At 30.3% G+C, this 27,377-nt stretch overlaps 2 protein-coding genes across 2 annotated transcripts; one reads left to right on the forward strand and one right to left on the reverse strand.

Annotated features, from left to right (window-relative positions):
- Positions 1 to 1,872: 1,872 nt before the first annotated feature.
- On the forward strand, positions 1,873 to 19,712 carry LOC118181756 (uncharacterized). The gene is made up of 2 exons (XM_035350950.2): positions 1,873 to 2,308; positions 14,896 to 19,712. Exons 1-2 carry the CDS (start codon positions 2,133 to 2,135, stop codon positions 16,721 to 16,723), a joined length of 2,004 nt encoding a protein of 667 aa, XP_035206841.1. The 5' UTR covers positions 1,873 to 2,132; the 3' UTR covers positions 16,724 to 19,712.
- A 3,211-nt stretch (positions 19,713 to 22,923) lies between these two features.
- On the reverse strand, positions 22,924 to 24,264 carry LOC146997355 (zinc finger MYM-type protein 1-like). The gene has a single exon (XM_085817850.1). It carries the CDS (start codon positions 24,262 to 24,264, stop codon positions 22,924 to 22,926), a length of 1,341 nt encoding a protein of 446 aa, XP_085673976.1.
- Positions 24,265 to 27,377: the final 3,113 nt, after the last annotated feature.

Consider the following 27,377-nt stretch of genomic DNA (forward strand, 5'->3'; position numbering starts at 1 on the left):
CTGATCTAGTATAACGCACTTCGATCTATCGCACCTTCTGATATTTAAGCGGATTCTGCTTAAAACCATAATAAATTAATATCTTGAAATAACATAGTTTACAACAAAATAGGTAAAAACCGAGATTATAAAACAGATAAAAACTGAGAATGCGGATGAAAGGAAATTCTTTAAAACTAAAGATGTGAATACATTAAGGTAATGCTCTGAAGTTCAAATCCTTTATTCGTTTTAAAGCGCTGCAACTACATAGTGGGAAAAGTTAGATATTTTAGAAGTGTAAACAGTAAAAAAATTGTTGCCACTTCACATGAGGGAAATATTTGTTGTAAGCCAGTGAAAAAAAAAAAAAAAAAAAAAAATGTACATTTAGTTTATGAACGACTATAGCTTTTTTTTTTTTTAAATAAATAAAAGTAAAAATCTTTATTTATGATGGGAAAATATCATAACAAATCCCCTTTTCCCTGTCGATCGGCACTGCTAGTTTGAACATTTCTCATTTTAAAAATATAATTTTGTCATCGATATCTTGAATTTCTAGGGATTAATTCTTTAGATCAGAGCACTATTTTGTTTATATCTTCATTTTTTAAATAATTATATAAATCATATACACATACTTGAATTTAATTTACATACGTTTTACATAAAAAAGTACGTACACACGTTTTGCAAACTATCTCTTTCTTAATCTGTTATCTTTTACTTAACATGTTGCCTGAAATGCACAAAAGTAGCTTTTTAATTGTAGAATTAAGTTTACCATTATTTTTTTTTTTTATGCATAAAAATATTTGATAACTTAAAAACGCTTTTTTTTTTTTTTTTATTATTATTTCTATCCGAGACCTCACGTTATAATAGTGAACTTTAATTCCAAATTTTATGTAGATTAATTACTAAATAATATATACTGAAATGGGAAATGGATTATAAAACATCTTTTCAGATTCAGTACTAAGTTTGTAGTAAATACACGTTGTAAGCACATGTTTAAACACTGTGTTATAAATAGCACACATCATTTTACTACAAATGCAGTTTATTAAAACATAAATATTTACTAACGAAAGTAAAAAGTCCCTCCTCCCAAGAAACGGTTACTTTCTTCTAGCAAAAATTTTTATAATGCTGGTATATGAAATATCGTTTAATTTCACTTTATTAATGAAAGAATAATTTTGCCTCTAAAACAAAATTAAAATTTCAGTGTAAATTTAAATCTGTTTTTAAGTGAAATTATTTAATCAGTTTTCCATAAATCTTTACATTTAACTTAAATTATTAACGTGGTTTTAAAATATTTTATTTTTGTTTGCTCCTTCCATAAATTTTTCGTATATTGTGAAACCGTAATTTGAAAACTGAATTCGCATTTTGTTGCACTTTTCATCAAGATTTCCTATTAAATAAACTTAATGATCTTACAACAGAACAGTCAAACTGTTAGGTTCTAAAACATTTGCCTTCAAAATTCTATGTAAAACGCATTTCCCTACGTCGGAAAGAACAGATAGGTCGTAAAATTCCCATTTAGCAAAATAGCATTCGTCAGTTCTAACACTAGTAGTTATTTACAGGGTGAAAGAGAATCGCTCAAAATGGCGTCGAGCAAACATAACTGAGTTGTAATCACATACCACATACGTTGAGCCAATGCATACGATTATGGCATCTTTTAATTTTCAAAGTTTGGGAATAGAAGACATTTGAAAAACATCAGATTTATTATTTATAGCTATTTATTTCATATAATACTTCTTTTAGAACATAAAAAACTCCTATATTATGAGATTAAAGCTAGGCGTTTTACCGAAGGTAGTACTAAGCCTTACCCCGTTAGCGTGGAAAAAGAAAACAAGGGTTTCCCGTATAACGAATAAGAGTTTGCGAACGTGGCTCTTAGGAGAGACGTTTTATTTCTCTGTATGGTTAACAATTTTAAGAGCATTTAAATGTCTAATATATATTGTACATAGTAGTTTGAAGAATGTAGTTTTTCATGATGTGAAATTCATGCGTAAATAATAAAGTGTTTATATGTTTTCGAAGTCCAGAAAAAGCTATCGGAGGATTTGCTACTGCGCAAGCGCAGTCTGCTTCTTCGTCTTCGCCTGCCTTCCAAAGCCATGGAGGGTAAGCCTAGCATATCAGAAATGGCGACCGAAACGGACTCTGATGTCACAAAATTGAAGGGGACAAAAATTTTAGTATTGGTAGAAGATGCTTTAATCGACGTTCTAGTGGTCTCTTTTCATATAGGAGATAAAATATTTCAAGGAGCACTACTGGATATTACTAAAAAGTACGTAAAACAGCTTTTAATGATAAATAACATTTAGATAAAAACAGATCTGAAGTTTGTTTATGTAGGATGCTGTTGCACTCATTTTCTTTCATACAGTTCAATAAAATATAAAATAGCTGTTACCATTAATTTCTTTATATTTTTACGAACTTATTCATATATAACACTTGATTATTACCGGCTTATTTATAAATTTTGATGTTTTGAAATTGATTCACATGGTTGTGTTTCATCCTGTACAAAATTACTTTGTTTTCTGAAATTTAACTTTTAAATCCTTAAAATATTAGAAGGCATTGTTACTTTCATTCCATAATTTGATTTTTAGAAATGTATATTAATGATTTTGTTTACAAAGGTATAAAATTGCAAAAAATGCAGTTTTAACTCTTGTTATTTACGTTTTTAACACTGTGTATGCAAAAGTTGTCTTCTATCTTGCTTAACTTTTTAAATTATTCGAAACTTTAGAAATACATATATCTTAAGTATAAAATGCAGTAATGAAATGCAATAAACTTTTAATATAATTATTTTATCCTTAATTTCGTTTTTGGGAAACATTCCTATTCCTTTGAATGTAATCCAGATCTGTCACCTCGTGATTTCAATTCCATGAATATTTCTTTAAATTTTACATTAATATCTTTTAATTTTATACTGGTGCATCAAATGCTAAAGCTTAAATCGAAATATGATTAAATAATATGAGAAATAGATCTTCTCTGCTGTATGTTTTGTTTTCAAATGCTTAACACGATCTAATGGTTTCATATTCACAGATATCTTTATACATATTTCACACATTTCATTGAGTTATTGTTTTTATGTTTGTTTGCTAAAATTTTCGAAGTTTTGTTTTGGGTACATTTATTTAAATATGCTACACATGAAACTAAAATATAAAAGGCATCTATGTGTATGTATGTGAAAATTAGATGAAAATGTAAGAGGTCAAAAACTTCTAGTGAGATGAGAAGTATGAAAGATATTTACAGTAAATATACACAGACATATATATGTGTAATATGCATACACACACGTGTGTATGTGTGTATTTGTTTTAAGTATGTATTTACTTTTACTGTGCCATTTATAATTATTTTTAGGAAACAAATATGTGAAAGTTCAAAATTTGTGGTTTGAATAATTTTAAGAGATTGGTGCATAGAATTATAAATTTTGATTGATTATACAAGTGATTGTTGGGCATGAAAAATTACAATAGATTAGTTTAAAAGTATTAATTTGATTTGTTGTAATACATTCCAAACCTGATGAAAATTCGCAACATTGCATAACAGAATTGAAAATACTCTAGTTTTTTTTAAATGTTGTATGCTACATATTTTTAAATATGTATGGTGATATGTGGTATAGTATGTATTTTAATATACAGTATACTACGTACAAAAAACTAGAGTAAAAAAAAAATGCGTACTATACCATAAATTTTTTAATGTTGCTGTAGGCAGCATGTAAAATCTGGTGTAAAAAACTTTAGTTATATCCTATCACTAAGAGACTAAACTTATCCTATCACTAAGAGATATATCATTTTAGTTTGTGTCATGAAGAAATTTGTATTTTTCAAGATTCTCCTTAGAAAAGAAATGTGTTCATTGAATATTTTTGTAAAATACCGTAAAAAAATGTATTCTAATTAATAGTAAACAAATGAAGAAATTCAAATAAAAAATTAGCATAAACAGAAGATAGGTTATTTCTGTTAATTTTTATGTTGAATTTCTTTATTTGGGTGCTATTAAACCACATAAAATAATTTTCTCATATGAATCTGTTAATTGTTCATATAATGCTGCTAGTTAAAATTAAATATGTGTTTTCGTATTCATAAAATATCGCGTTTTTGATTATTTAGTCTAGTATCCTATCATCAGATTAGTATGCAATCTTATTCTGTTGCTCTGATCTGATGTTTCTCACATTAATAAGGAGTGTTTTATCTTTAGAAAGGTGATAAATACACACTGCATAGTATTTTGTATATTTCTGGTTGTCTTTGATAACTGTTTCTTTGGTAATGAACCATGGCGTCATATATAATGCTTTATAAAAAAAAAAAAACATTCTGAAAGTGCGAAAATTTAAAGAAATTAGGTAGTTAGTTAAGCAATTTCTAAACTTTCCCTCAGAAGTCATAAAATTTCTGGCATTTTTCTTTTACAAGCAAAAATGCGAAGAACATTTTAAATCCTGAATAATACGCCTGATCATTCGAGGAGCTACAACTACTACGTCATTGGTGTCCTTGATTGATTTTCTCTAATTCGTATTTTCCCACTACCGCAAAGAAAACCTTACAGAAACTTTTTCTTCTGTTAGAGGGAACATCTAAGTAGTTTTGATATAGTATTTTGAGGTTCATCCCTAAGCATTTGAAACGATTTAAATAAAAATAATAAAATAATGTTAGAAGGGCATGTTTGAAAGTGAAGAATAAGAAAACTGTTCAGAGAAATACTTTCCTGTAAGGGAAGTTTCATAAAGTATTCATCAATGACTTCATTTATTTTAAGCAGAATTTTTATAAGTCTTTGTCTGAATAGTTTATTTCATTTTAAGCAGGAAACGTTATTATGGTATTTTAAATTTTTATTGAAATGACTTGCATGTTTAATTATGCTTTTCTTTTGTTTTTAATTATTTTTATTAAAATGTTATTTTTATTCAAAAATATTGTAAAGAAATGACACAGTCAAAGCCTTCTATATATATATATATATAACAAAAAATATGCCTTTACAATGTAGTAAAAATTTATTCCATTCAAAGGCAATACATTTGAATTTGAAGTTTAAGATTAGGCGGCCGAATTTTAAATGTTTTGTCTAAAATGTAAATGAAGTAATATACCATTTGGTTCTGTCATTTTCCTTACAGAATATTTTTAAACAAAAAAAGAAAACATGGTTTTAAATGAAGAATTATATACCATATTAGAACCCAATAGAATTTTTTTTTTTTCCCCTGAGAAAGTAGGGAGTAAGCTTTTATAAACCCTGAGCGCGAAGCTACGATGTGATTTTTGATACCCATCCATCGTCAAATAGTTCAACACAACAATCAACTGATATTCGAAATGATAGTTAAAGTTGTTTATTAATATTAAATGAGAGTTAAAACTTTATTTGTTATCATGGAATATACAGGGTGTTTGTAAAGTCCCGGACCCATTTTGATGTTTAATAACTCATAAAATAATGAAGATATAAACAAACATATGACATTTATTTGATGGAATAACTTATATATTTTCCTTTTCAGGTTTGAGTATCTTTACTTTTGTAAATATCGTCTGCGCGTGTGGTTAATTTCAGATAATTTCATTTTCCAGTCTAAATATCTGTACTTTTCTAAATATCTTCTGCTTATTAATTGCATTTTTCTCTCTTTTGTTTTTGGCAACTATTGCAATGTTATATTTACTTTTCATGTGTTTGTTCTAGTACTTTTTGTACTAGTACCAGTTTGTTCTAATACAACCGCAATAGCCTCTGTGGATGCCGACATGCTTGCCGGTACCTGGCGTGGAATTGAATATCGACTTGATATTCTCCGTGCGACGAAGGGGGCACACGTGGAAGTTCATTGACAAGGGTCATGAAACTTTTTGAGTCTATCTAACCATTTATGTTATTAATTTTAATCTATCTTTATTATTTTATGAGTTATTAAACATCAAAATGGGTCCGGGACTTTATAAACACCCTGCATTTTGTCTTCGTTGGAAAGACATTAGTTTTATATTTTTCTTATGAATATTGTAAATTATCACAATTCTTCTTTTTTCCTATCTACTATTTAATTTTCCGAGAAGAGTTTTTGCAACATGTCAAAATGTTAGTTTAGATGCGGAGGTTATCGCTGAGTCAGTTTGGCGATTTGACAATTAAACTTGGAGATTTAACAACTAAATTTGGCGCAGAGTTGAATTGAAACACTTAATTCCCGGGTCTCAAATTAGTTTAAAATTATTTTTTTTGTTTTTATTATTATTTTCATTATGAGCAACATAAATCCCATAAAGAAATGCATTAGGCGTCATTGTGTAAAAAAATAAACAAAAATTTATCATTCAGTATTCTTCAAAGAATTTATCATCTTAAAAAAAGCACACCAGTGTCTGAACGGAAAGCCGCTGAACACTGATAATTCAGCCTAAGTTTGATGCTAGGTGAACGGGTAGCTGCATGTGCGTTTCCTTGATTTTCCTCATGTATAACTTGGATACGAGCCAATTTTCCTTTAAATTCGTCCCTGAAGGTATCTCTTGTAGGCAGGTGGCTCTTGCGTACTTAGCGATAATCGAATAAAGGAAACCTTAAAAGCCCACCAGTGACCAAGCGCTAAAAACAACCTGAACACTGGTAGTTTGAGCTGGGTTCAAATCCCTTACTTTTCCTTTAAAAGCCATCCGCGAAAACATTCGTTTTAGGCAAATAACCCTCGAGTGCTTTACCTAGTCTAAATAATCTTAATTTAATTCCTAAAACTGATAAACGTGCTCTTTGTGTTATGGCATTAAACGAAAATAAAATATATAAGAAACACTTTTTATGTTACCCGTCTTTAGTTAAGTGTAATATATATATATATGTGTGTAAGTACAAAACAATTTCATAAAAACACATAATATAATCATGCGCAATGTTTTCTTGCATGAAGCTGCTGAAAAATTGGTTCTAAATTTTTTGCTTATATATAGTATATATTATAGCTATTATAATATTCTCGGTGATGTGTGACTAAAGATAAAATCATAGGACTGCTAATAGCGCTGGAGTTTAAAACAAAATTGTCAAAGAGAAAGTTAATTGGAATGTAATCATTCTTATTACATATCATTTCTATGGTATCACTTCCGTTATTTCTTGAAATTATAAATTCATTCCCATGATTTTAATCATATATGACCAAGAAAAAATTACGGTAACAGTTTTTAACTGTGGCGCGGAAAAAAGAGAAAGAGAGATCTTTTGTACGCATTTTTATAGAATGGGTGCGGGTAAAGAAAATCGGTATCTTGAAGTACGCGTAACGTCATTCTTCTTCAAAGTCCTCCATTCTTGTCTTCCCCTTGTCCATGATGTATTCATTCAACTTGAAAAAATCTGATCTTAATATCATGGGGCGGCAAACAGTAAAAGTTTAAATATTCTGATTTAAAAATCCGTCATCGTTAACACCCGTGTTACCCCCTCCCCCCCCGAATAAAGACAGATCGAAGGTGTTTTGAAAAACCGTTAAGTATGGTAAATTATGTGGGAAATTCTGAAAAATCCTCATTTTTTATATTTCTACATTGATTAGTTTGAAAATCAATGCTATATAAAAAAAATTCAGCCCTGAATTAAAAAAAAAATCTTTTAAATTTTTCTTGTGGAAAAAAAGGGAGACGCTTGGTAATATTTTATTCAAACCAAATAATCAGCAAACGCGATAAACCTGTTTAAATTAAACAGTGTAAAAATCACAAAAGTTTTTAAAAATTTACGATAGCATTCCCCCCCCCCAAATTATGCCTGCATATTTTTCTTACCGTGTGGGTAGCGAAAAGCAGGTAATTTTATTCAGTATTTAATAGCTTCTGTAATGAATTTAACAGATGCACTTTTTCTTTGACGTCCCAATATGCGAATTCTGCTGATTTCCCTCAGGAAGGGGGGGAAGGCACCTTTGAGGTCTTTACGCTACAGGAAAACTAAGAATAATAAAAGTCTGAATGCGATTTTTTTTTTTTTTTTCCCCTTTTCCGGGGGTTGGAGATAATCTGTTACAGTGAATTACGATATTCGTTCATATTAAGCAGTTGAAAATCTAATTAAAATTTGATATTCAGAAGAAGTGTAAGTTAACGTAATAAGCATTTAAATATTTGGTAAGTGTTGCGTGATTATATATTTATTCGTTATTCAGTTTTGTAATTTGTGAAATCATTCGAAGTATTTTGTAGTACAGTTGTTTAAAAGTCAGATTTCGCTCGATGAATGGCCAAATGCTCGAACTGGGACGGGCCAGAATTCTTTTCTTCTTCCTTTTTTTTAAATGCATAAATAATAATAATAATAATAATAGTAAAATTTTAAATTTCGCTTACTAAATCATCAAAATATGCGTAAAATAAGGCAGAAGAAAAAATTCAAATATATATATATACCTCTAAAAGAAATTTCTATTGGTTACATTTGCAATTTAAGGATACTGGCAACTAAATAATTTCAGGCTGGCATTTATTTCCAATAATTTAATATGTTAATTAGTCATTAAATAACTTACTTTAAATTTCACTAAAAATAAATAATAAAAATAAATAAATTATGAAAATGTTTTAAGCTTAGACAGAGCGATTATTCCTGGTGTTAAAGTCGTAAATGAGATTATTTATCTTTTGACAAGTACGAGTAAAAAATATGTTCTTCAAATCTTTGAATAAGATATATATCACACTATATTAATTAGCTCCATTTGTAGATTTTCTGCTGTGTTATTCAAGTTCGTTTTTAATGGTACTGAAAAAATTGTAAACTTGGTCTTCAAATAACTAAAATTTTGAAATCTTTGCAGCATCGTATATGCAACAAATACATAACTGAAAAGTGTTCGCGGGCCGCATAAAACCGCTTAGGTGGCCGCGTGAAGCCCGCGGACCGCCAGTTTGAGACCACTGCTGTAGTATATTTATAATTCTTCCTTACGCTGATGCAATTTCACCTATTTGAGAATGTATATGTATTTGAGAATATTTAAAAAATTGATCGATTGATAATTTCAGATCCTCCCACTGGTGTTCGTGTTCAATTTTATACCTATTGCACATCTAAATAGGATGGATGAGTAATGCTAGTGGGGAGTAGAATTTAGGCGGTACTTATTTGTAAAGACTCAACTGATTGGTTAGACCGAACATTACAGCGATCCAATTGGAGACAACCTTTCCTTACTGCTCTGTCATGCTGGTCGATCATATCGTAGTCACCTGTGAATGTAGTTCATAAACATAAAAATAAAATATAAATCAAAATTCTTGTCTCCAAAATTTCATTTTTATTATTAGATGGTTTTGGAGGCTTCAAATGTCTTTGAAAATGTTTTCTGTGTAATCACAGAATTTCAGAAAATTTTTCTAATTGTCTGTCTAACATAAAAGGAGTAATTTTGTTTTAATCCCAAAATCCATAGAGAGAAAAACATTATTAATACTATTTTTACGGCAGTTTGCAATTCGGACAGTTTTACGATAATTGTGTATTGTAACTATAATGTTAAAATTGCATGTTTATTTTCGGACCTGTTTGAATGTGCTAGTATTAGCTTTAGAAACATTTATACATATTTTCATAAAATATTAAATAAAAATTAAATTTACTGTCAAAGAAGTATATTTGTATTAAATTTTGAAGATGTGTTAAGTAGTGTGTAATTTAGAATGAGCAAAGCAGAACTATGTATAAAATTTTGAAGGGATATTGCAGATTTTAGAATCAGTGTTTTGAAATACTTATATTATCTGGCAACTTTTTTCCTTAAGGGAGTTAAATGATTTTATTCAGTAAAATCTCTTAACAAAACAAAAACCCAAAGCCAAGAATGTTTTCCATGGGAAAAAATTCTTAATACAAATTCATTTATCCTAAAATTGAGTTAAATGAAAAGTGCATATTACAGAATGTCTTGTCTTAAGAAACTGAATGATAAGAATATTTTAAGATTTTAATGATAATATTTATAGAAAATGTTTAGTTATTTATAACTTATTTTAAATTAAAAGTTTTAAACTAATTAATTGTAAGTTGTAAACTTAAGAAATTACATCAATATAATTATTTATGACATTTTTCTTTGACTTGAAAATTATTAAAAAGTTAAAAGTATTCCTGTAAAATTATGAATCCAGTAACTCAGTAGCATTTCAGTTTGTATACTAGATTGAAGTTATAATAAGCTCAGGCTTCTACAATAGGAATTATTTACATACTTACACTCAAAAAGAAGGAGCTGAAGGAAATAAATTACAATGCTGAACTGTTATATGTGCCATTAAAATTATGGCAAAGTTTTTTGCAAATTGGATTATGAGTAATAGTAATGTTATAGTTCCAGAATAAGTGACATTCAATAGAATATGTTAGAAAAATCAGTCTCTTAAAATTCTCTTGAAATTTGCAATATGTTGCAAAGTTGTATAAAGACCACAAAATATTGCAATAAAAATTTGTCACCAGCATTTGAATACCTCTTAAGCTATTTGCACAATTCTAACATCTGTTTTCTTAGAACTGTAAATGCTACCAAATAATAGTAAAGCAATTTAAATGGATGCAAACACAATAATTATGAACATAAATTTAAAAGTTTCACAAAATTTACTGCAAACATAAAATTACAGTAAAATAATAAACATAGTAAATTAAAAATGTGCAGTAAAACAATATTTCTAGTTTTCCAGAAATAGGTGTAGGAAAAGACCAGTATTGATAATATTTCACTCAATTGCAGCTATGTGTTTATGACTTTCTTTGTCTTTGGTATTAATTGGGTATTTTGTGCAACATATTTTCTTTTAAATATTTTTCCATCATTTTCATATATTATTAGCAGCTAGCAGAATTTCTTTCGTATGAACCTATAATTCTGAACCAGGAGGAGGTTATCTCTGGTAGGGGGGGGGACTTCCATACTTTAAGGGATGAATTTGGTCAATATTTCATTTAACTGTTAAGTATATATAGTTTGTTTATAAAAATATATATATTAAAAAACTATTATTCAAATTTTGGTATTTATCTATATTTTCAGTACTTTTTTATTATTATTATTATTATTATTATTTATAGAATGCAATAAAAAATTTTCTTAATTAACAAGAAAGTTAATTAGATATTAGATTAAAGTTCTTCTCTGTGTAGTTTCGTACCACTTTTTATGTGTCACATGCTTTTGATTAAAATACTTTGCATTTTAACAATTGTCTTCATATTTTAAATTATAGTAAGCTAAAATAAAATTTTCAATTTGATTTTGAGTAATTTTATTTAATGTAAATATTTTTATAGGAAACATTAAAAGTATTTTAAACTAAGTAATGTTTGTTTGATGATCCCAGTCATATAATGCAAATGTGCTGCACTATACTCATATAGTCCATGGAAAAATTTAAATGAATCTTCCCTTTTTTTTTTTTCTCCCTTCATCTTTTCATGTGTATTTCAGAAAGTGTGCAGTTGAAATGTTTGATAGCTAGGTATATAGGACGATTTTATTTCAGTTAAATTCCATTCTTTCTAAGCTCTTTTTTCAGTCTTCATATTTATGTATCATGTTTTTCTTGTGTATGTATATGATGCAATTTAATGTAGCTAATGTATTGTAATATATGGGTGTGCCGTAACCTTCCTGGCCGATAATAATCACCATCATGGTTAACACAGCACACCTAGCACTAAAACAGAAATACAGTCAAAAACATCAAACCCAAATTCCCAGTATTGTTCTATTGCTTTGTAAATCTAAACTCTTAATTGCAGTAGTAGAATTCCTTTATGTTACCATGTTTTTCCCTAACGTGTCACAATAATACGCAGAGTAAAGAAATTCCATAATGAACTATGTAACTATGTTTTTGAATTTTATGCAAGTCAATAATTTAAATTTACAACATTAAAATAAATCCTCTTTAATGTTATAAACTTTTTACACTTTAAAAAACATAAAATTATCTTTTCATGTTTTGGGAGAAAAGAGAAGAAAAAAAGATTCACATATCATATTATATGTATATATTTTACAATGTAATCTTGGCTGAAAATAAACTGGAAAACAGTATTATTTGTATGTAATATTCTTTTAGCCTGTTATGTACTAATTTTTATCTTGACCTGTAGCAGAAGTAAGTAAAATTCCCCAAAAGGATAAATGAAATATGCTTTATTAAATGCGTAGAGAAGAGAACCGAGAAACCAAAACATGAAAATATTAAGACATTTAAATGACTTGGAAGAATAAAATCATAAGGAGGGAGTTACATGGTTGCAAAATATGTCATAATCTGAAGACCCCTCTGTTGCCCTTCAACTTTCTCGACATTTTGGAAATTGTTTCATTTCATCTCAGAAGGTATTTGGTTGGTTGCATATTCACTCCTGTACATTGGAAAACTAATGCACCCCTTATACTTGTTAGATTGTCTACGATCACACCTGCTAAAAACTTAAAAGTAATCCTTTGTTTGTTGGACTGGTGCACTTCTGCTTGCCCTTAGCTGTTGCAGTGTTACTTTCAGCTAAACATGATTACACTGCACTGTAGCTAATGAATGATGATCAGAATAATCAATCACTACACAAAGTAATCAAGCAGTTCAGGTCATATTTAAATGCCTGTTTTGATATCCAGTTATAAATAAAACAGGAAAGACAAGGAATGTTAATTGATTTAGCTTTATGAAAAACTAAGTACTGTAAACTAGTTTTAAAGGATTGTTAGAAATGGTTTTAAAAAAATCGAAATGAACATCACTTGGTAATAAAATTATGTAAGCTAAATAATTCAGTCTAAGAGATAAGCTTTAATAAAAAATTAGAATCTGCTTATTCCAAGTTTTGCCCTTAACATGTGTGTACATCTAAATGAAAACTTTTTTTTAAAATTGTACCTGTATGGTAGTGAGAGGGGAATTATAAAAGGAATAAAAGAAAATGAGAGGTAATCACATAGTCAAAATAAGCATTATTAAGAAATAAAAAATTTATTGATTGATTTTTCTAAGCCTTTCATAGGAGTTAAATTTCTTAATCAGTAAGATAGTACATACAACTGTATCTAAAATCTGATTTTTCTTTGACTGTCTGAATATCTGTAATTTCAGTCTTTTTTACATTGCAAATGCAGTTTAAGTCCAATGAAGATCTTGTGTGCTATTCCACAGATAATATTCTAAGATACTTTCGATTCAGTTACTAGAATCTTGTTTCCAGATCATTAAAGTGAAAATATATGCATATTTATTTTTATCTTATTCATTTATACGAACTCTGAGTTTTATCAAATGAAGTCCACTGAACTGCTCTTTTGCCGTTCTTGATTTTGGCATTTTGTTCATGTATTTTTCAAAGAACATAAATATTTTTAAAATATTACTATTGCAAAGAAATCTGTCAAGCTGATTTTTAACCCTTTGTTGCATACAAATAATCTAGAGAAGTTTAACGAAAATGATTGTATTTTTTCTACTTAAAATAACCTTAGTAATAATTAAAAAAATTTTTTATTCAAATTTCGTTTTAAATAATTGCTTCACTTTGTTCACAACAGTGGACAGCATGCATATACGTACATGCATACAAATCTCTTCCCAATGATTTACGGTCATTGCATTTGAAATCATTTCCTGCCTTGTTTGCAGTGATATCTTCTAAATGGTAAATCTACAACTGAAATGGACATACGGATTACCCAAAATACCTTCATTTTGTCGATTGTGATTGAATTCATTTTGCTACGATTTTGTAACCTGTACCTATTGGATTCAAATGTCAAATGTTATAGAAATTCCTTGCCAAACAAGCATTTCCAGTGGTGTTTTGGCTTGATAAGCAGTACATTTGGGTTTCAATTCACTCCTTTTGGTAGATCTTTATCTACCCACTCCACAATTTTCTCAAACTGACATTTAAAAAAAAATGTCTAAAATTACTAATTATGAATAAAAAAGGGCAGTTTAAGAAAATGTAAGCAATATTATATAATGTTTACAATGAGAAATTGTACTAACTTGGAAACAGAAGTAGCAGCCATTTTCCAAATAGAAATGCTCTACTTAGTGATGCTATACAGCCATCTATGATCGACAGTTGAAAGTTCTAATAATATAGAATGAATAAACACAGAAATGGAATCTGTTAAGGTATTTACAGAAGAATAAACAAATTTAAACTTTTGTCCACTAGAGTGGACATGATGCAACAAAGAGTTAAATTAGACATGTATACAAATTTCTGTTGTTTGCTGAAATGTTGAATTTAATTATCTAATTCACTGATATTGAACTGAGTGCATTTTTTAAAACAGTTAAAATGAAAGAAGAGTCAAAATGATTATTTATGTATCTTAGCATTTAAATAATTTTAAATTTGCTGATATTAACAAATACTAAATTATTATTTACATCAATTTAGATTCATTATAGCTCTTTCCAGTACTGTTTTTTTAAAAATGTTGATTTATTTTAGCTGATAATATTTTACTTAAAAATTTAATTTCTGTTTGAGTAGTTACTTACCATATAATAATTTTTTCTTTGGTTAGTTAAAAATTGTGTAAGAATTGTATAAAACTCTATTTGCTGCATATAGAAATATATGGAATGTATCATATAGGTTCTGGATATGCTTTTGAATAAGCATAATTTTTGAGATATTGTAGAATTTATCTAGTTTTGCAGGAATCAGGCTAAAAACAGAAGTTCTTTAGACTGGGCATACTCTCTAAACATACATACAAAGTATTATCTTTATGACTTCTTGATATTCAAAATTTGTCTTTTTTTTTTTTTTTTTTTCCAGGAATAGTCCATATGGAATAGTACCACCACCGACACCACCTGTGTTACCTAAAGAGGAGGATGGGTCTACTAATAATCCAGAAGGAACTGAAGAGAAAACAGACAAATTATATGCTCTAAAGCAAAGACATACATATTATCAAGTCCCCCCTGGTTCTTCGCAGTTTTTCTTTGGACCGTGTAGACCTTATGCACGAAATGCTAAAGATAAAAGTGTCCGTATGCGGAGGCTTCGTCCTCGCAAAGTATTGTGTTCTAATTGTCAGGGAATGTTTAGTGATAATGACCCCAATCAAAAGAAAGTAGAGGGTGTTGTGACTCGAAATAATGCTAGCAATAAAAATATACACAATGCTAGTACAAACGAGACTGAAAATGGTGCTAATACGGGTAGTGCAACAAATTCAAATCAAAGGATAGCCACTAGAAGTACAAAAACTGATTCAACAGACAAAAATGACAGTGCCTCAACTAACACTTCAAGTACAGACTTAAAAAATGGTCCTTTATTAGAAAATGCTGATTCTAATTTCTTGTCAAGGTCAAATCTAAAAAGTGAAAAAATGGTTTTAAGGAAGAGAAAGTCCACTGAACTTGAAAGCTCAGACTCTTCTGCAATGCCTTCTGAGAAATTGAAAAGGGTTGATACATTAAAAATAGAAGAAAATGAGCCTGTGGGCACTGGAGTTGGAAATGTCACATCTTCTAAACCTGGTTTAGCAAAAACAAGTCCTGTGATCAAAATTTCTTTTGCTAATCCTCAAGGACAGGATACTGTTCTAAAAATTCCTGCTAGGATTCAAAATGCTAGTGATACTGAAGAAGATAGCAATTGGTCTTTGCAAGAGAATTCAGACTATAGTACGAAAAACTTTTCTAGTGCGAAGGCTGCCAAGAAAGCTTTAAAAAAGGCTAAGAAAGAAGCTCAGAAAAGAGCATCAACTACTTCAAACTCCACTACTACTGCAGTTTTAAGTCCCAGCAATGAAAATGGTGATATACATGCTGCAGAAAAAGAAAAACACCATCATCATAAACATAAAGTGAAAAGAAAACGAAAGCACAAAAATGGTGATACTGAGACTGAGAAATATGACCTAGAAAACACTGATACCCATAATGTGTTCAATACAAATGGTAATGATGGGTGGTGCCTGAGGACAAGCTTTGCAGGAGATATTAATGTTGTTCCTGGAGAGCTGAATAAGCAAACAAATGTGTTTGAGGATGTGAAAAGTAAATGTCTTCATCAAAAACTGTCTATTAGTTTAAAACGTTTAAATGCCAAAGCTTATATGAGGTGCAGTCCTAAGTATTCTATTGAAGAAGACTCAGTAGCTAGTGATGTAAGTACTGCTAGCAACATTAGTGTTTGTTCTGGATCCGGTAGTGATTATGGCGATGTGCCGGATTTCCCAAAGCATTCTTCGCCTCTCAGGGACATGGACAAGGTGAAACCACTGATGATGAGGATAAGTACCCATAATGTAAAAAAGTGTGTTTTAGACATAGGTCGTGAGATGGCAGTAGGTGATATTGTATGGGGTAAAATTCATGGATTTCCTTGGTGGCCAGGTAAAGTTCTAGCATTGAATGTTTCTCAGAGGGACAATGGAGCAATGCTGAATCAGCAAGCTCATGTGTCATGGTTTGGGTCTTCAACATCTTCCTTTATGCCTTGCAACCAATTAACTCCATTTTTGGACGATTTTAAAATTAGGTTTAATAAAAAGAAGCGAGGTCCCTATAAAGAAGCTATTAAACAGGCCATGCACGAGGCACAGTTGCCTCATAAAGATATAAGTGATCTTGGCCTCATCACATCATAGCATAGGTTTTCAATTAGACTTTTTTTATAATTATCATCAGAAACTGATGCCAATTATAGCTTTAGTGCAATTTTTTTGTGCTTTCAAAAAGTTCTGTTTTGCCCCCTTTATTTTTGCTATTTTGAAATAGTATATTGTTTATTGTGAAAATATATTCAGAAATATGCATTTAATAGTGTACCAAGTATCTGGCATGTGACTGTTTTCCTGTGAGTGTGAAATCTTTTCACGTTTACCTGCACCTATTTCTGGCATTGCTGTGATGACTGTGTAAATATAATAAAGAGATTGATGTTATCATTTTATATGACTTTCTTTCAAATATTCATTCTAGGTGCTCTTTTCACTATTTGTTAAAATTTAAATAATATTTTGATTCTTCATATATGCTGAAGTTAGTATCTGCTTGTTATATACTTTCTCAAAGATATGAATTTTATGGCTTCTCAAAGACTTAAATGTGTTAATAAATCATAAATTACAAACCTATATTTTTTGAAGTGACACTTTGTGATGTAACCAGTGTGTGTTCTCAAAAAATTAAATATTTATATTACAACTGTATAGTACCATGATCATAATTGAAAATTATTTTGATATTCCATAAATATGTATTATTGTTATTTTCAAATATTTTTTTCAAATTTTATTTCCATAAGAACATCTGTAGTCTAGTTCATGAAAATTGTTGTTATTATTATTATTTAACTTTTTTTAGTAATAGGAAGAGAGTTGTTAAACCATTTTTGGTCATCTTCAGGTAAATTCCATTATTAATTATGAAAATCATTCCTGTATATAACATAAGTATTACATATAAGGCAAATTCTTCACCCAAAGTCATACAATTTTCATGGTTTCACACTCACAGAGTGATTACTTAAAAAAGGCCTTATTTTGTAATAAATTGTTTCAAACTAATATAGTGCAGTTTTATTATGTACATGTGTCAGAAGTATCTCAGAATACAGTCTTTCATTACTACATATATTGAAAAAAGAGTTTAAATTTTGATTTGTAAATGTCTCAGAGTTCTGCTTATTTCTTCATCTTTCATTTTATATGAAATTACCATCATTGCTATCTAGTGTTTAATTCATTTTTTATCTTCAAATTCACTTAGGGAAAATTTGCATGTAACATCTTAATAAGTTTAGTTTATATTTAATCAGCTAACTTCTTAGCTATACTGAGGATTCAAGCCAGAGCTGCTTTTATTGCTTACATCCTTAAAGCATATAGAAGTTCATATTTCCTCATCTAACTTTCATAGAATTTAAGGTGAAGATCAACTTGAGTAAGAATTATTAATGTGATTTGGTTGATTTCATGTTTTAAAAATAAGTTTTTAAAGACATTTTAATTCTTTTAAAATAATTTTATAAATTAAGATATATGTTTAGCTTTAAAATTAGCTGTGTCATTTCTTTATCAAAAAAGCAATGTTACACATTTAGTGTGTGTGTGGGGGGGGAGGAGCTATCAGAATTGTTTTGTAAAAACTGTTTTTTTAGTGGTTTAAAATTTTGGAAATTTTTTATGTGTTTATTGTGGTATGTAAATTAATTTTTCTTAGTCAGATAATTTTTGAAGTATTATTTATCTGTCTAGATCTCTGGAGGGCATAGCTAAATTTAAGATTAAATTTGCTTCTCAGGGTTAAAAAATTATCTGGTAAATGTAAGAAAATGTAGGTATGACAGAATCACTGGAGAATATCAGAAGAATTCTCAAGAATATTGAAAGTTTGATAGACGTATTGAAAATAGATTTCGTTTTAGGAATATGTCTGTAAAAGTATAATGTAACTAGTTATGAATTTGGAAAAAGAAATGCATTCTTTTGCTATTTTCTAGTTATGGAACATGTTATTTTTAAAGATTATTATATTTTCTGATTTTTGCTAAATTTCCGTCTCTCTTTCCCCTTTTTACAGTAAAAATTTTTTAAATATTTTTGTTCTTATGTTCTTGGAAAATTTCTACTAGAAGTAATATATTAAAGTAAAAAATAATGTTAATGGTACCTTGTTATTTTGTACAATGGATTTATAAGAACTATTTGGTAAGCATATATATATGTTAAATAATTATTCTTTTGCTCCAAACAAATTTATGCTAGTTAATTGTTGCATATTATTTTTCAGTATCTCCTTTAGTAATAAGTAATGTACTGTTACTAAAAATGGCTATAAATGAAATATCATGTACCATAAGTTTGCAAAAGCTTTGTTTCTTGCATCTCAAGTTAGATGCAAAGTGAAAGCATCTTTTGATTTTTATTTAAGATTGAAAATATAATAGCTTAAAGTTAGTTCTTTGTCAGAAATATTTTCTAAAATCCAACATATTGATTTCTTTGGTAGAAGGAGAGGTATCACTTATCATTGATGTTGGTGTTAAATAATATTATTTACTTGTTATTTAACACAAACATCAATGAGAAGTGATACCTCCCCTTCTACCAAAGAAATCAATACGTTGAATTTTACAAAATATTATCTACCATAGTTATCTTCCAATAAAAAAAGTTATCTTCCATAGTTGCAGTGGAGAGTTTTTATAAATTTAAAGAAAGTAAATTATTTAATATAAGTATTCTTTGGGTATACTTTGCAGAATGGAAGAGCAAATGCTAAAAGTCATCCGGTTCATCTTTTTCTGGCTTGAATCCTAATTGAGTTTTAAGTATCATTACCCATCACTATCACATAGATTTTAATTTCCATGTTGAATGAGGATATGCTGTTGTACAGTTAAGATGCATATTAAAAAAAATGTACTGCTGTACATTTTGTAAACTAGTTTTTCTAATTCATTGCTCTGTTTTTGATGGGCATTATTTTGTACTTTCGTCCCCACTGGTTGTACAGTGGGGGAGTAGTGTATTAACAATTAGAATAACTTTTATTTCAGTCTTGAATGTTGTTTCAATCTCTTTGAATTCTTCATTCTTCTATTTTAATAAAAATGTAAATTTTATTCAATAATGTTTCCTGTTTTTTTTTTACCCAAAATTTATATTGACTTCATGATATACTTTTCTTATGGGGGGGAGGAAGCTGATCCTTTAAAATATACTTCATGATTTCAGATATACCTCATAAATATCCCTTTGATAAGTCTGTTTCCTGCCTGCTCAACAATTATTAACTTATGCAATTTTTTGGAATAATATTTTCATGGTTTAAAATATGTGCGCTTAAATTACATATGCTCTTTGAATTTAAATGATACTCTAAATTAGTTCCCAGCAATTATAATTAATTTTAATTATTTTTATTTTTTGCAATTAAAATTTAATATTAGCTTTATACGAATAGAGAATATTTGTTAAATTCAAATATATATTTATTAATATACTTTATATATAGTATGTATGTTACCGGCAAAATATGAAACACTGACATTCAATAGAATGCCTAGGCATTATGCTGGATGTTTTTAGGCAAAGTATGAAATATGAGAAGTATTACGTACTTTTGCTAGGCATTCTATAGAATGGCAAATGCTATTTAGCAAAGTATGAAAAAAGTCCTGATGAGACTATTATGTAAATAATCTCAAAGATACAAATGTTATTCTGAAAAAATGAGAGTGCCATTAAAATAAATTATTCAAAATGCGCAAAGAAAAATTAAAGTTGTACAAAACATAATTTGTGCTTTTCTTATTAAGAGAAACAAAATTTTCATATAAAAAAATTACCCTACTTGTTGCAACATGGCAGGCTTGAATGACATTTTGAATTGCATTTCAATACATTTTTTACACAAAGACATTTCATATTTTGGCACTTTGTTTTACACATACATTTGAGGAATCCTTGGCCGCTGTCACTGTACTGAGTAATTGCAACTGACTGGAGAGGAATTTTGTGGTCAAGGAATATCTTCAATTCTAAGCAAATTCTAGGGTATAAAGTGAATTGTGATCTCGCATATACTTGTTTTAAAATTCCTTCAGAAGTTTCAAGTCTATAGAAACCATCCTCTATCACACTCATTACAGCTGCCAATATATTGCGCAAATCACCTCGCCCCTTGTCGACGTCAAGAATAAGAATGTGCACAGTGGCTCTCAAAGAAGCAATGGGAATTTTTTTTTTTTTTTTAATCTCTTTTCTTTTTTTCAAGATTGATTTAGAGTTTATTTTACTTTCGATAACACTTTCAGTTTTGAAACAAATATTACACAAAATAACCTTTTCTAGCATAGTCACAGAAGGTATGAATTTTTTACACAGCAGGTATCGGAAACAAAAATCTCTTCGGTAAGCATGCCTTCATCTTATGTATGTTTTTTAAGTAGGCTCTTTTTCTTGCATAATCTGATTAGTTTCGCCTTTTTCCATTGTTTGGACACTTTCTATTACTTTTTCTAGCTGCTTCTCTGTATTTATGTCTTTTAAAATATCTTCGGGGGAGAAAAGACGTTGTAAGACCTACTTTAGGTTTGCAACCAAAAAGAGCTTCGTATGGTGTTCTTTTGATCCCAGAATGATTAGCTCTATTTTTCATAAATTGTACGAAACGCAGTCCTTCACTTAAGCGGTCAGATTTATTATCTTGCGTCCAAATACAAAGCATATTTTCGATATCTTTATTAGCTCTTTCAACACTACCCTGCTTTGTGAATGGCGAGGCTTTCCATGGACGATCTTCGGCGCTGGCCAAAACTCCTTCAAGCTGGTCACCACATCATTTTCAAATTTCCTACCATTGTCAGACTGTAATATGAATGGCGCTCCAATCAACGAGAATATATCCACTATGTTGTAAGTTATTTCTTCAGCTCTTTTTGACGTTAGAGATTTGAGAATCACAAATTTTGTGAGATGATATTGGTACACCATTAATAAATTTGTATTCTCTATCTGGCTGAGACTGAAAGTCAATAAAGATCTACCTGACAACGGGAATTAAATTCAGAAAAAAAAAAGAAAACAGAGGTTTCACAACAATGCCCTTTCTAATACCTTTCTGTTTTTTCTGGCAAGGTTCACAAAGGTGGATGTACAGTTGAATACCATTACGTAATTTTTTTGTATTTGGTTGAAAGTTCTTTCAACATTCTGTCATGTCCTCTGTGTCCAATAGACAAATGAGCTTCATGAAGTACGTGAAATAACTCAAAAGAGTCCGTGACGTAATACTGTATAGTATTGACGCCTTCTTTTAACAGGATAAATGAGTTCACTTTTGTTTTTCACAATCATTACATCGTAGTGATTCAGCAACCAATAGTCTCTGGGTTCCTTCTTCGTAGTCATTTTGGTTTTTTGTACATCATTTATTAACTTCTGGTAAATAGTTTCGGTTAAGAAAACACAATTTTTTGCATTGTTAATATTTTGCACAGTTTATTGTCGAATCGTTGTTTCATGTCTATAGACCATGACTAGCTAGCTCCTCCATTTTCATGCAGCACAGTGAAAAACTAATTTTTGTTGAACAAATTTAAGTAAAATTGTTTATTTTGACAGTCCTGTATAAACTGCAAAGTGCGATTGGCAAATTCTGAGCTTGAGGTGCTCGTTAAAAGTCGCGTGATTTTCGAAACGAATCGGAGATGTATTTTATACTTTGTCGGTTTCTCATTTGGCATTCTATAGAAAAGCCTGAGAAATGTGTGAAATCTAAATCGTTTCATACATTGCGGGCTAGTTTTAGGCATTATATACAATGCCTAGCCGGATTTCAAACTTTGCCGGTAACATATTTATCAGAATAACTTCATAATTCAGAAAGGCATCAGGGTATGAATAAATTTCCAGTTTTTAAGTACTTATTTTGCGAGTTTAACTGTGTAAACAAAATGACTAATTGAGTACAGTACTTAATTTGTTTTTCTTAACATTTTTTAAAACATTTTACTATTTATAATACTTTTTTCCCTGGTATGAAAGTATAATTAATTCTCGTTTATGAAGCTTTTTTCCACTTTCCCCGTACAGCAGGGCCAGATTACCAATTAGGCACAGTAGGCACGTGCCTAGGGCCTACGAAGGCCAAAGGTCTTAGGGCTTTGAAAAAAAATATATTGAAATAAAAATACCCCAAAAACTTATTATTTATTATATAGTTTTTATATTATTATATAACATTTTTATATTATTATATAGTGAAGGTCAAAATAATATATGTAAATACAAATACACAAAAAATACGAATACAAAACGTTTGGTTTACTAAGTAGATCCTAAAATAACTCCTTTTTTCGGGATTTTGACACAGCGAATTCGTGTATTATATCTTCAAAATTAATGCCGCGAGCGACATCACTTTCAATACACAGAAGGCCCAGTGACGAAGTTCTCTCTTGACCCATAGTTGAACGCATAAAATTTTTTATAAGCTTCAACTTGGAGAATGATCTTTCTCCTTCTGCATTCGAACCCAATATCGAAAGGTATATGCGCAATGCAATATTAACATTTGGGAAACTTAACACAAGTTTATCCTTTATTTGTAATTTGATGAGATCCGTTATAGAGGTGGTTTTGGGGTACAAATTTGAAAAAATCAAATACTCATCAACAAAGTTTTCTTCTAAGTCAGACGGATACATTTTTACCAGAGCTTGAGCCTTAACCTTGATAATGTCCTCGGTCAGTGTATTATCCGTAAGAAAACTAAATGTGTCATAAAGGCTGGTATACGCAGTGCGTCTCTTTGTCATTTCAGCGCAAAGCACATCCAGAACAATAAAAAAAACATTAATCTTAAAGGAATCTTTGGCACTGCGAGAGGGAGTCTCATCTGGCCCTTCATCGAACTGTCGTTTTCTCTTACGAACTCTAGTTTCGGATTCTTTAAATTCTGAATCTGGTGCAAGGGCTTTTGCCTTAAGATAATAGCTATTATACATGTCCTCAGTTCTGCAGTGAGATAAATATTGAATTAAACTGTCGTAAAGTCGCACCATCGTGTTAAACTCGATGCCAGGTTCTTGAAGAGATTTATTTACAATATCGACGTGTTTTAGTAGATCTTCCCAAATAACTGTGAGTAATACCATCTCCAAAGTATTCATTTGATGGATTAAGGTTTGTGCCTCAATCACTGTTGTAGGTTTCATACCTTCACTAGTTGAAATATTTGTAAGAATACCACGTATATCATCATAATGGGCACATAATGTTTTTACAGCCTCATAACGTGCTGACCATCTGGTCTCTGAAAGTCTTTTTACAGAAATTTTACTTCCCAAAGACCTTAGTTTAGACCATCTTTGAGGAGACGCTGCAAAGAAATTGTAGAGCGATTGCAAAATTTCAAAAAATTTTACAGCTTCTAAGCAGCTTTCTGCCGCCGCTGTGCCAACTAGATTAAGACGATGAGCTCCACGTGGTACCCAAGTGGCTGCGCTGTTGATTTCCCTAAATCTAGTTTGTACTCCCGAATACACTCCGCTCATATTAGCCGCATTGTCATAAGACTGACATCTGCAAAATTTTGGGTCTATTCCCTGATTTTCTAAAACTGAAATTAGAGTGTCAAAAAGATACTTGGCATCATGTTTTTCTATTTTAACAAACATCAAAAATCTTTCATATATATATATCTCCAGTTTTTGAGACATACCTAATAACTATGGAGAGTTGATCTGTATGGCTAACGTCAGATGTAGAATCCACAGTGATTCCATAATACTTGGCTTCTTTGATTTCTGTAACTATTTTTTCCAATACTTTTGACCCCAGTAAAATTATTAGTTCTTCATACGTTGTGGAGGATAAATATGATACTTTTACGCGGCCTGGATTACCGTATCTTCTTACATGTTCTTCTAGAAACGGATCAAATTTGGCTAAGAGATCGATACACCCAAGAAAATTGCCATTACTAGGATCACCATGTATTTCATTATCGCCTCTAAACGCTAGTCCCCTTTCGGCCAAAAACTTAATTACTTCCACTACTCTTCTTAAAACCGTTGTCCAATATGTGCTTTCTTTTTCCTTGACAATATCAAACGTCTCATCAATTTTTCTAGTTTGTTGGTAGTTCACTAAAGCAGAAATAGATGCAAAATGTTCTTTTGACACTTCATGACTTGAAATTCTCGAATGTGCGTTTTTCCAGTCATTAAAGCCTGTAAGGAATTGGTTACACAGGTTTGGATTTCCAGGTAGGTCCGATTTGAACAAAATACATTTATAACAAAAAAACTTGCCAGTAGATTCGGAAAATATCAACCAGTCCCTTTTTATAATATCATTGTTGTTCAGTTTTCTGAAAAAATAATCTTGTGATGGACATCTCATTATTTCGCCAAATTTAGTGGCGTATAACTTAAAATTTATATCCAATTTCTGCACAGGGTGATTACGAGAGAAGTAATCGATAAGATCTGCGCTTATGGTTGTCCACCGTGCTGGATCAGAACTGAAAATACTTGAGGCTGATGTTGTTGGTAGTGATTCAGGCACCACCTGCTTGGAAGCGTCGTTAAAATTTCGTAAACCCCCGTCAGCCTCGTCTTCTGTGACATTCTCAGTTTTATTGGTTGAACATTCTTGCGAGTCCCAACAAGCCTCAGCTTCTTTAGGTCTAACCTCGATCGAGGAAATATCTACCGCATCTGCATTATCTTCTGTCTCCTTAGAAATGTTAACATATTTCAATAAAGAACCTTTAATTTTACTAAGCGACTCACTCACTTTCTCTTTCTTTTTGCGTTTTTCATGTCCACTTTGGTGTTTTCTTTTATATCCATCAGACATTTTTCGCTAAAAAATAAAATATTTAAAAAAAGCTTTTATAAATTGCGCTTAAAAGTTTAAAATAATTTTTTAACTTTCTGATATACCATAATAAAAGCGATGGGCACGCACAAACTAAAATTTAAACTTGTTTTCTCCTTCTTCTCGTCACCTTTAAATATACATTTTAGTTTGCGCCCGTCGCTTTTATTATGCTATCGGAAAGCTAAAAAGTTATTTTAAATTTGTTAAGTAATGCATTTTAAACTTGTAAAAACGAAACCCGGATTTACGAGTATGGATTAAAATTAAGCTATTCCAAAGGTGATTTGGACTGTACTATTTCTACGACTACTGGAGATTTTTTACAATAGTATGGCCAAACCACCCCATAGTAGGCCTACTCAAAGTTCCTTGCATTGTGCTGCATTCTACGGCAGACTATTATACTAATAAGAAGTGATAAAATGAAAATTCTATTATTTATAATGGAATGAAGCAATATTCCAGAATCAAAAACTAGGTTGAAATAAGTAGAGTATAAAAACAACTTTCCTTTACTTACCTTACTTATAATAAATTTAACTTCCAGTTTTTAAACTAAAGATTGACTTGGGGTTGAGCGTGATTAAATACAAGCACAGGCATACACGCTCTATCGTAGTGTTTACATATTAACTTATTACACAACTGAGCTACTAAAACAAAAGACCTTAGCAGCAGGGAAAACCTCTCGATCGCGCGCAAGCGTTTGGTAGTGGGCATGGAAACGTGGCCAACTGTGTCAAACGCATGTGCCCGTCCGAGAGGTTTTCCCGGCAGCTAATGTCTTGTCATGTTCATGTACTAAAACCCTGGAATTCTGCATGGAATTTGGTAGATATAAAAGTTGCATTGTTGCAGATAAACTCAATTCTGGCTATTGAAAATGGCTCTATGAAAAATAAAAAAATTAAAATCCCAAAATAAAATAATGTTATTTTACCGCATCGTCACATTTTCGGATTTATATCTACAACAAAATTATTACTTAATATTAGCGGTCAATTTCAGTTAAAAAATGTTTATTATTTCGGGGCCTACGCTGCTGGAGTGCCTAGGGCCTACGACACCCTTAATCCGGCTCTGCCGTACAGTAGCCTGTGAGGTTTCTTCTCCCCCTTTTTTTAAAGCTAGTTGGGTTAAAAATGTTTCGATGAAATAATTATTCTATTGAAATAAAAGCACATTTTAAGTCCTTATAATGCATCATTACATTGAAATAACCAAAATATTTTCAATAAAAATATTACTTAAGTATAGTTATGCTGCAGAACTAGTTATTATTGCTTTCTAAAACAATAAAAAAAGATGAATATAACTTTTGATGTCAAAATTAACCTGTAGATGCAGTAATATGATGTCATAGTGCAATTATTGAATAGAAAAAAAAAAATAAGTAAAACTTGTAAAAAATTAAAGGTTAATTGGCAGTGATGTTAAAAAATGCGTGACATTATAAAAAGTACTTTCTTTTCGTATCGGGCAGTTTTTAGGCTGAAATGCATAAGTAAAATTTCAAAAATAGTTCATTTATGTGAATTTAGAGCTTCCCCCCCCCCCATTGTTTCTTTTTCTATAATATCTGCCACATTTGATTAAAAAAAAATATGTTTTCACCCTTAAAAATCCAACACTTGATTTTAGTAGTTTCATCCTAGGTTCAATTCTCAGCACTAGGAATGGGTAAATTTGTGTAGATGTTTTTTGTAGTGTCCTTTAAAGTCGGAGTTTTGATTAAGAAAAGGTAGGCAGTCTTTTAGGCCTGGAGGAGTACACAAGTAAAATTTTGTGAAGATAGCACTTATCGTTTTAATTCTGTGGGTGTGTCCAAAGTGGCACACTGATTGAATAGAGCTTCGAAAAGAGTGCTGAAACGAGCATTGTTGTTAATGAACTGACCGATGAG

Source organism: Stegodyphus dumicola, chromosome 5 (assembly GCF_044657685.1).
Source record: "Stegodyphus dumicola isolate Sdum_Otavi_A_Nest chromosome 5, ASM4465768v1".
Classification (NCBI taxonomy): Eukaryota; Metazoa; Arthropoda; class Arachnida; order Araneae; family Eresidae; genus Stegodyphus; species Stegodyphus dumicola.

Excerpts from the sequence above, each read along its gene's own strand:
- LOC118181756 (XM_035350950.2), top strand. The coding sequence starts at position 2,133 with ATGGAGGGTAAGCCTAGCATATCAGAAATGGCGACCGAAACGGACTCT. Across the intron at positions 2,309-14,895 it reads CTACTGGATATTACTAAAAA|GAATAGTCCATATGGAATAG; the intron begins GTACGTAAAACA and ends TTTTTTTTCCAG.
- LOC146997355 (XM_085817850.1), bottom strand. The coding sequence starts at position 24,264 with ATGTTTGTTAAAATAGAAAAACATGATGCCAAGTATCTTTTTGACACT.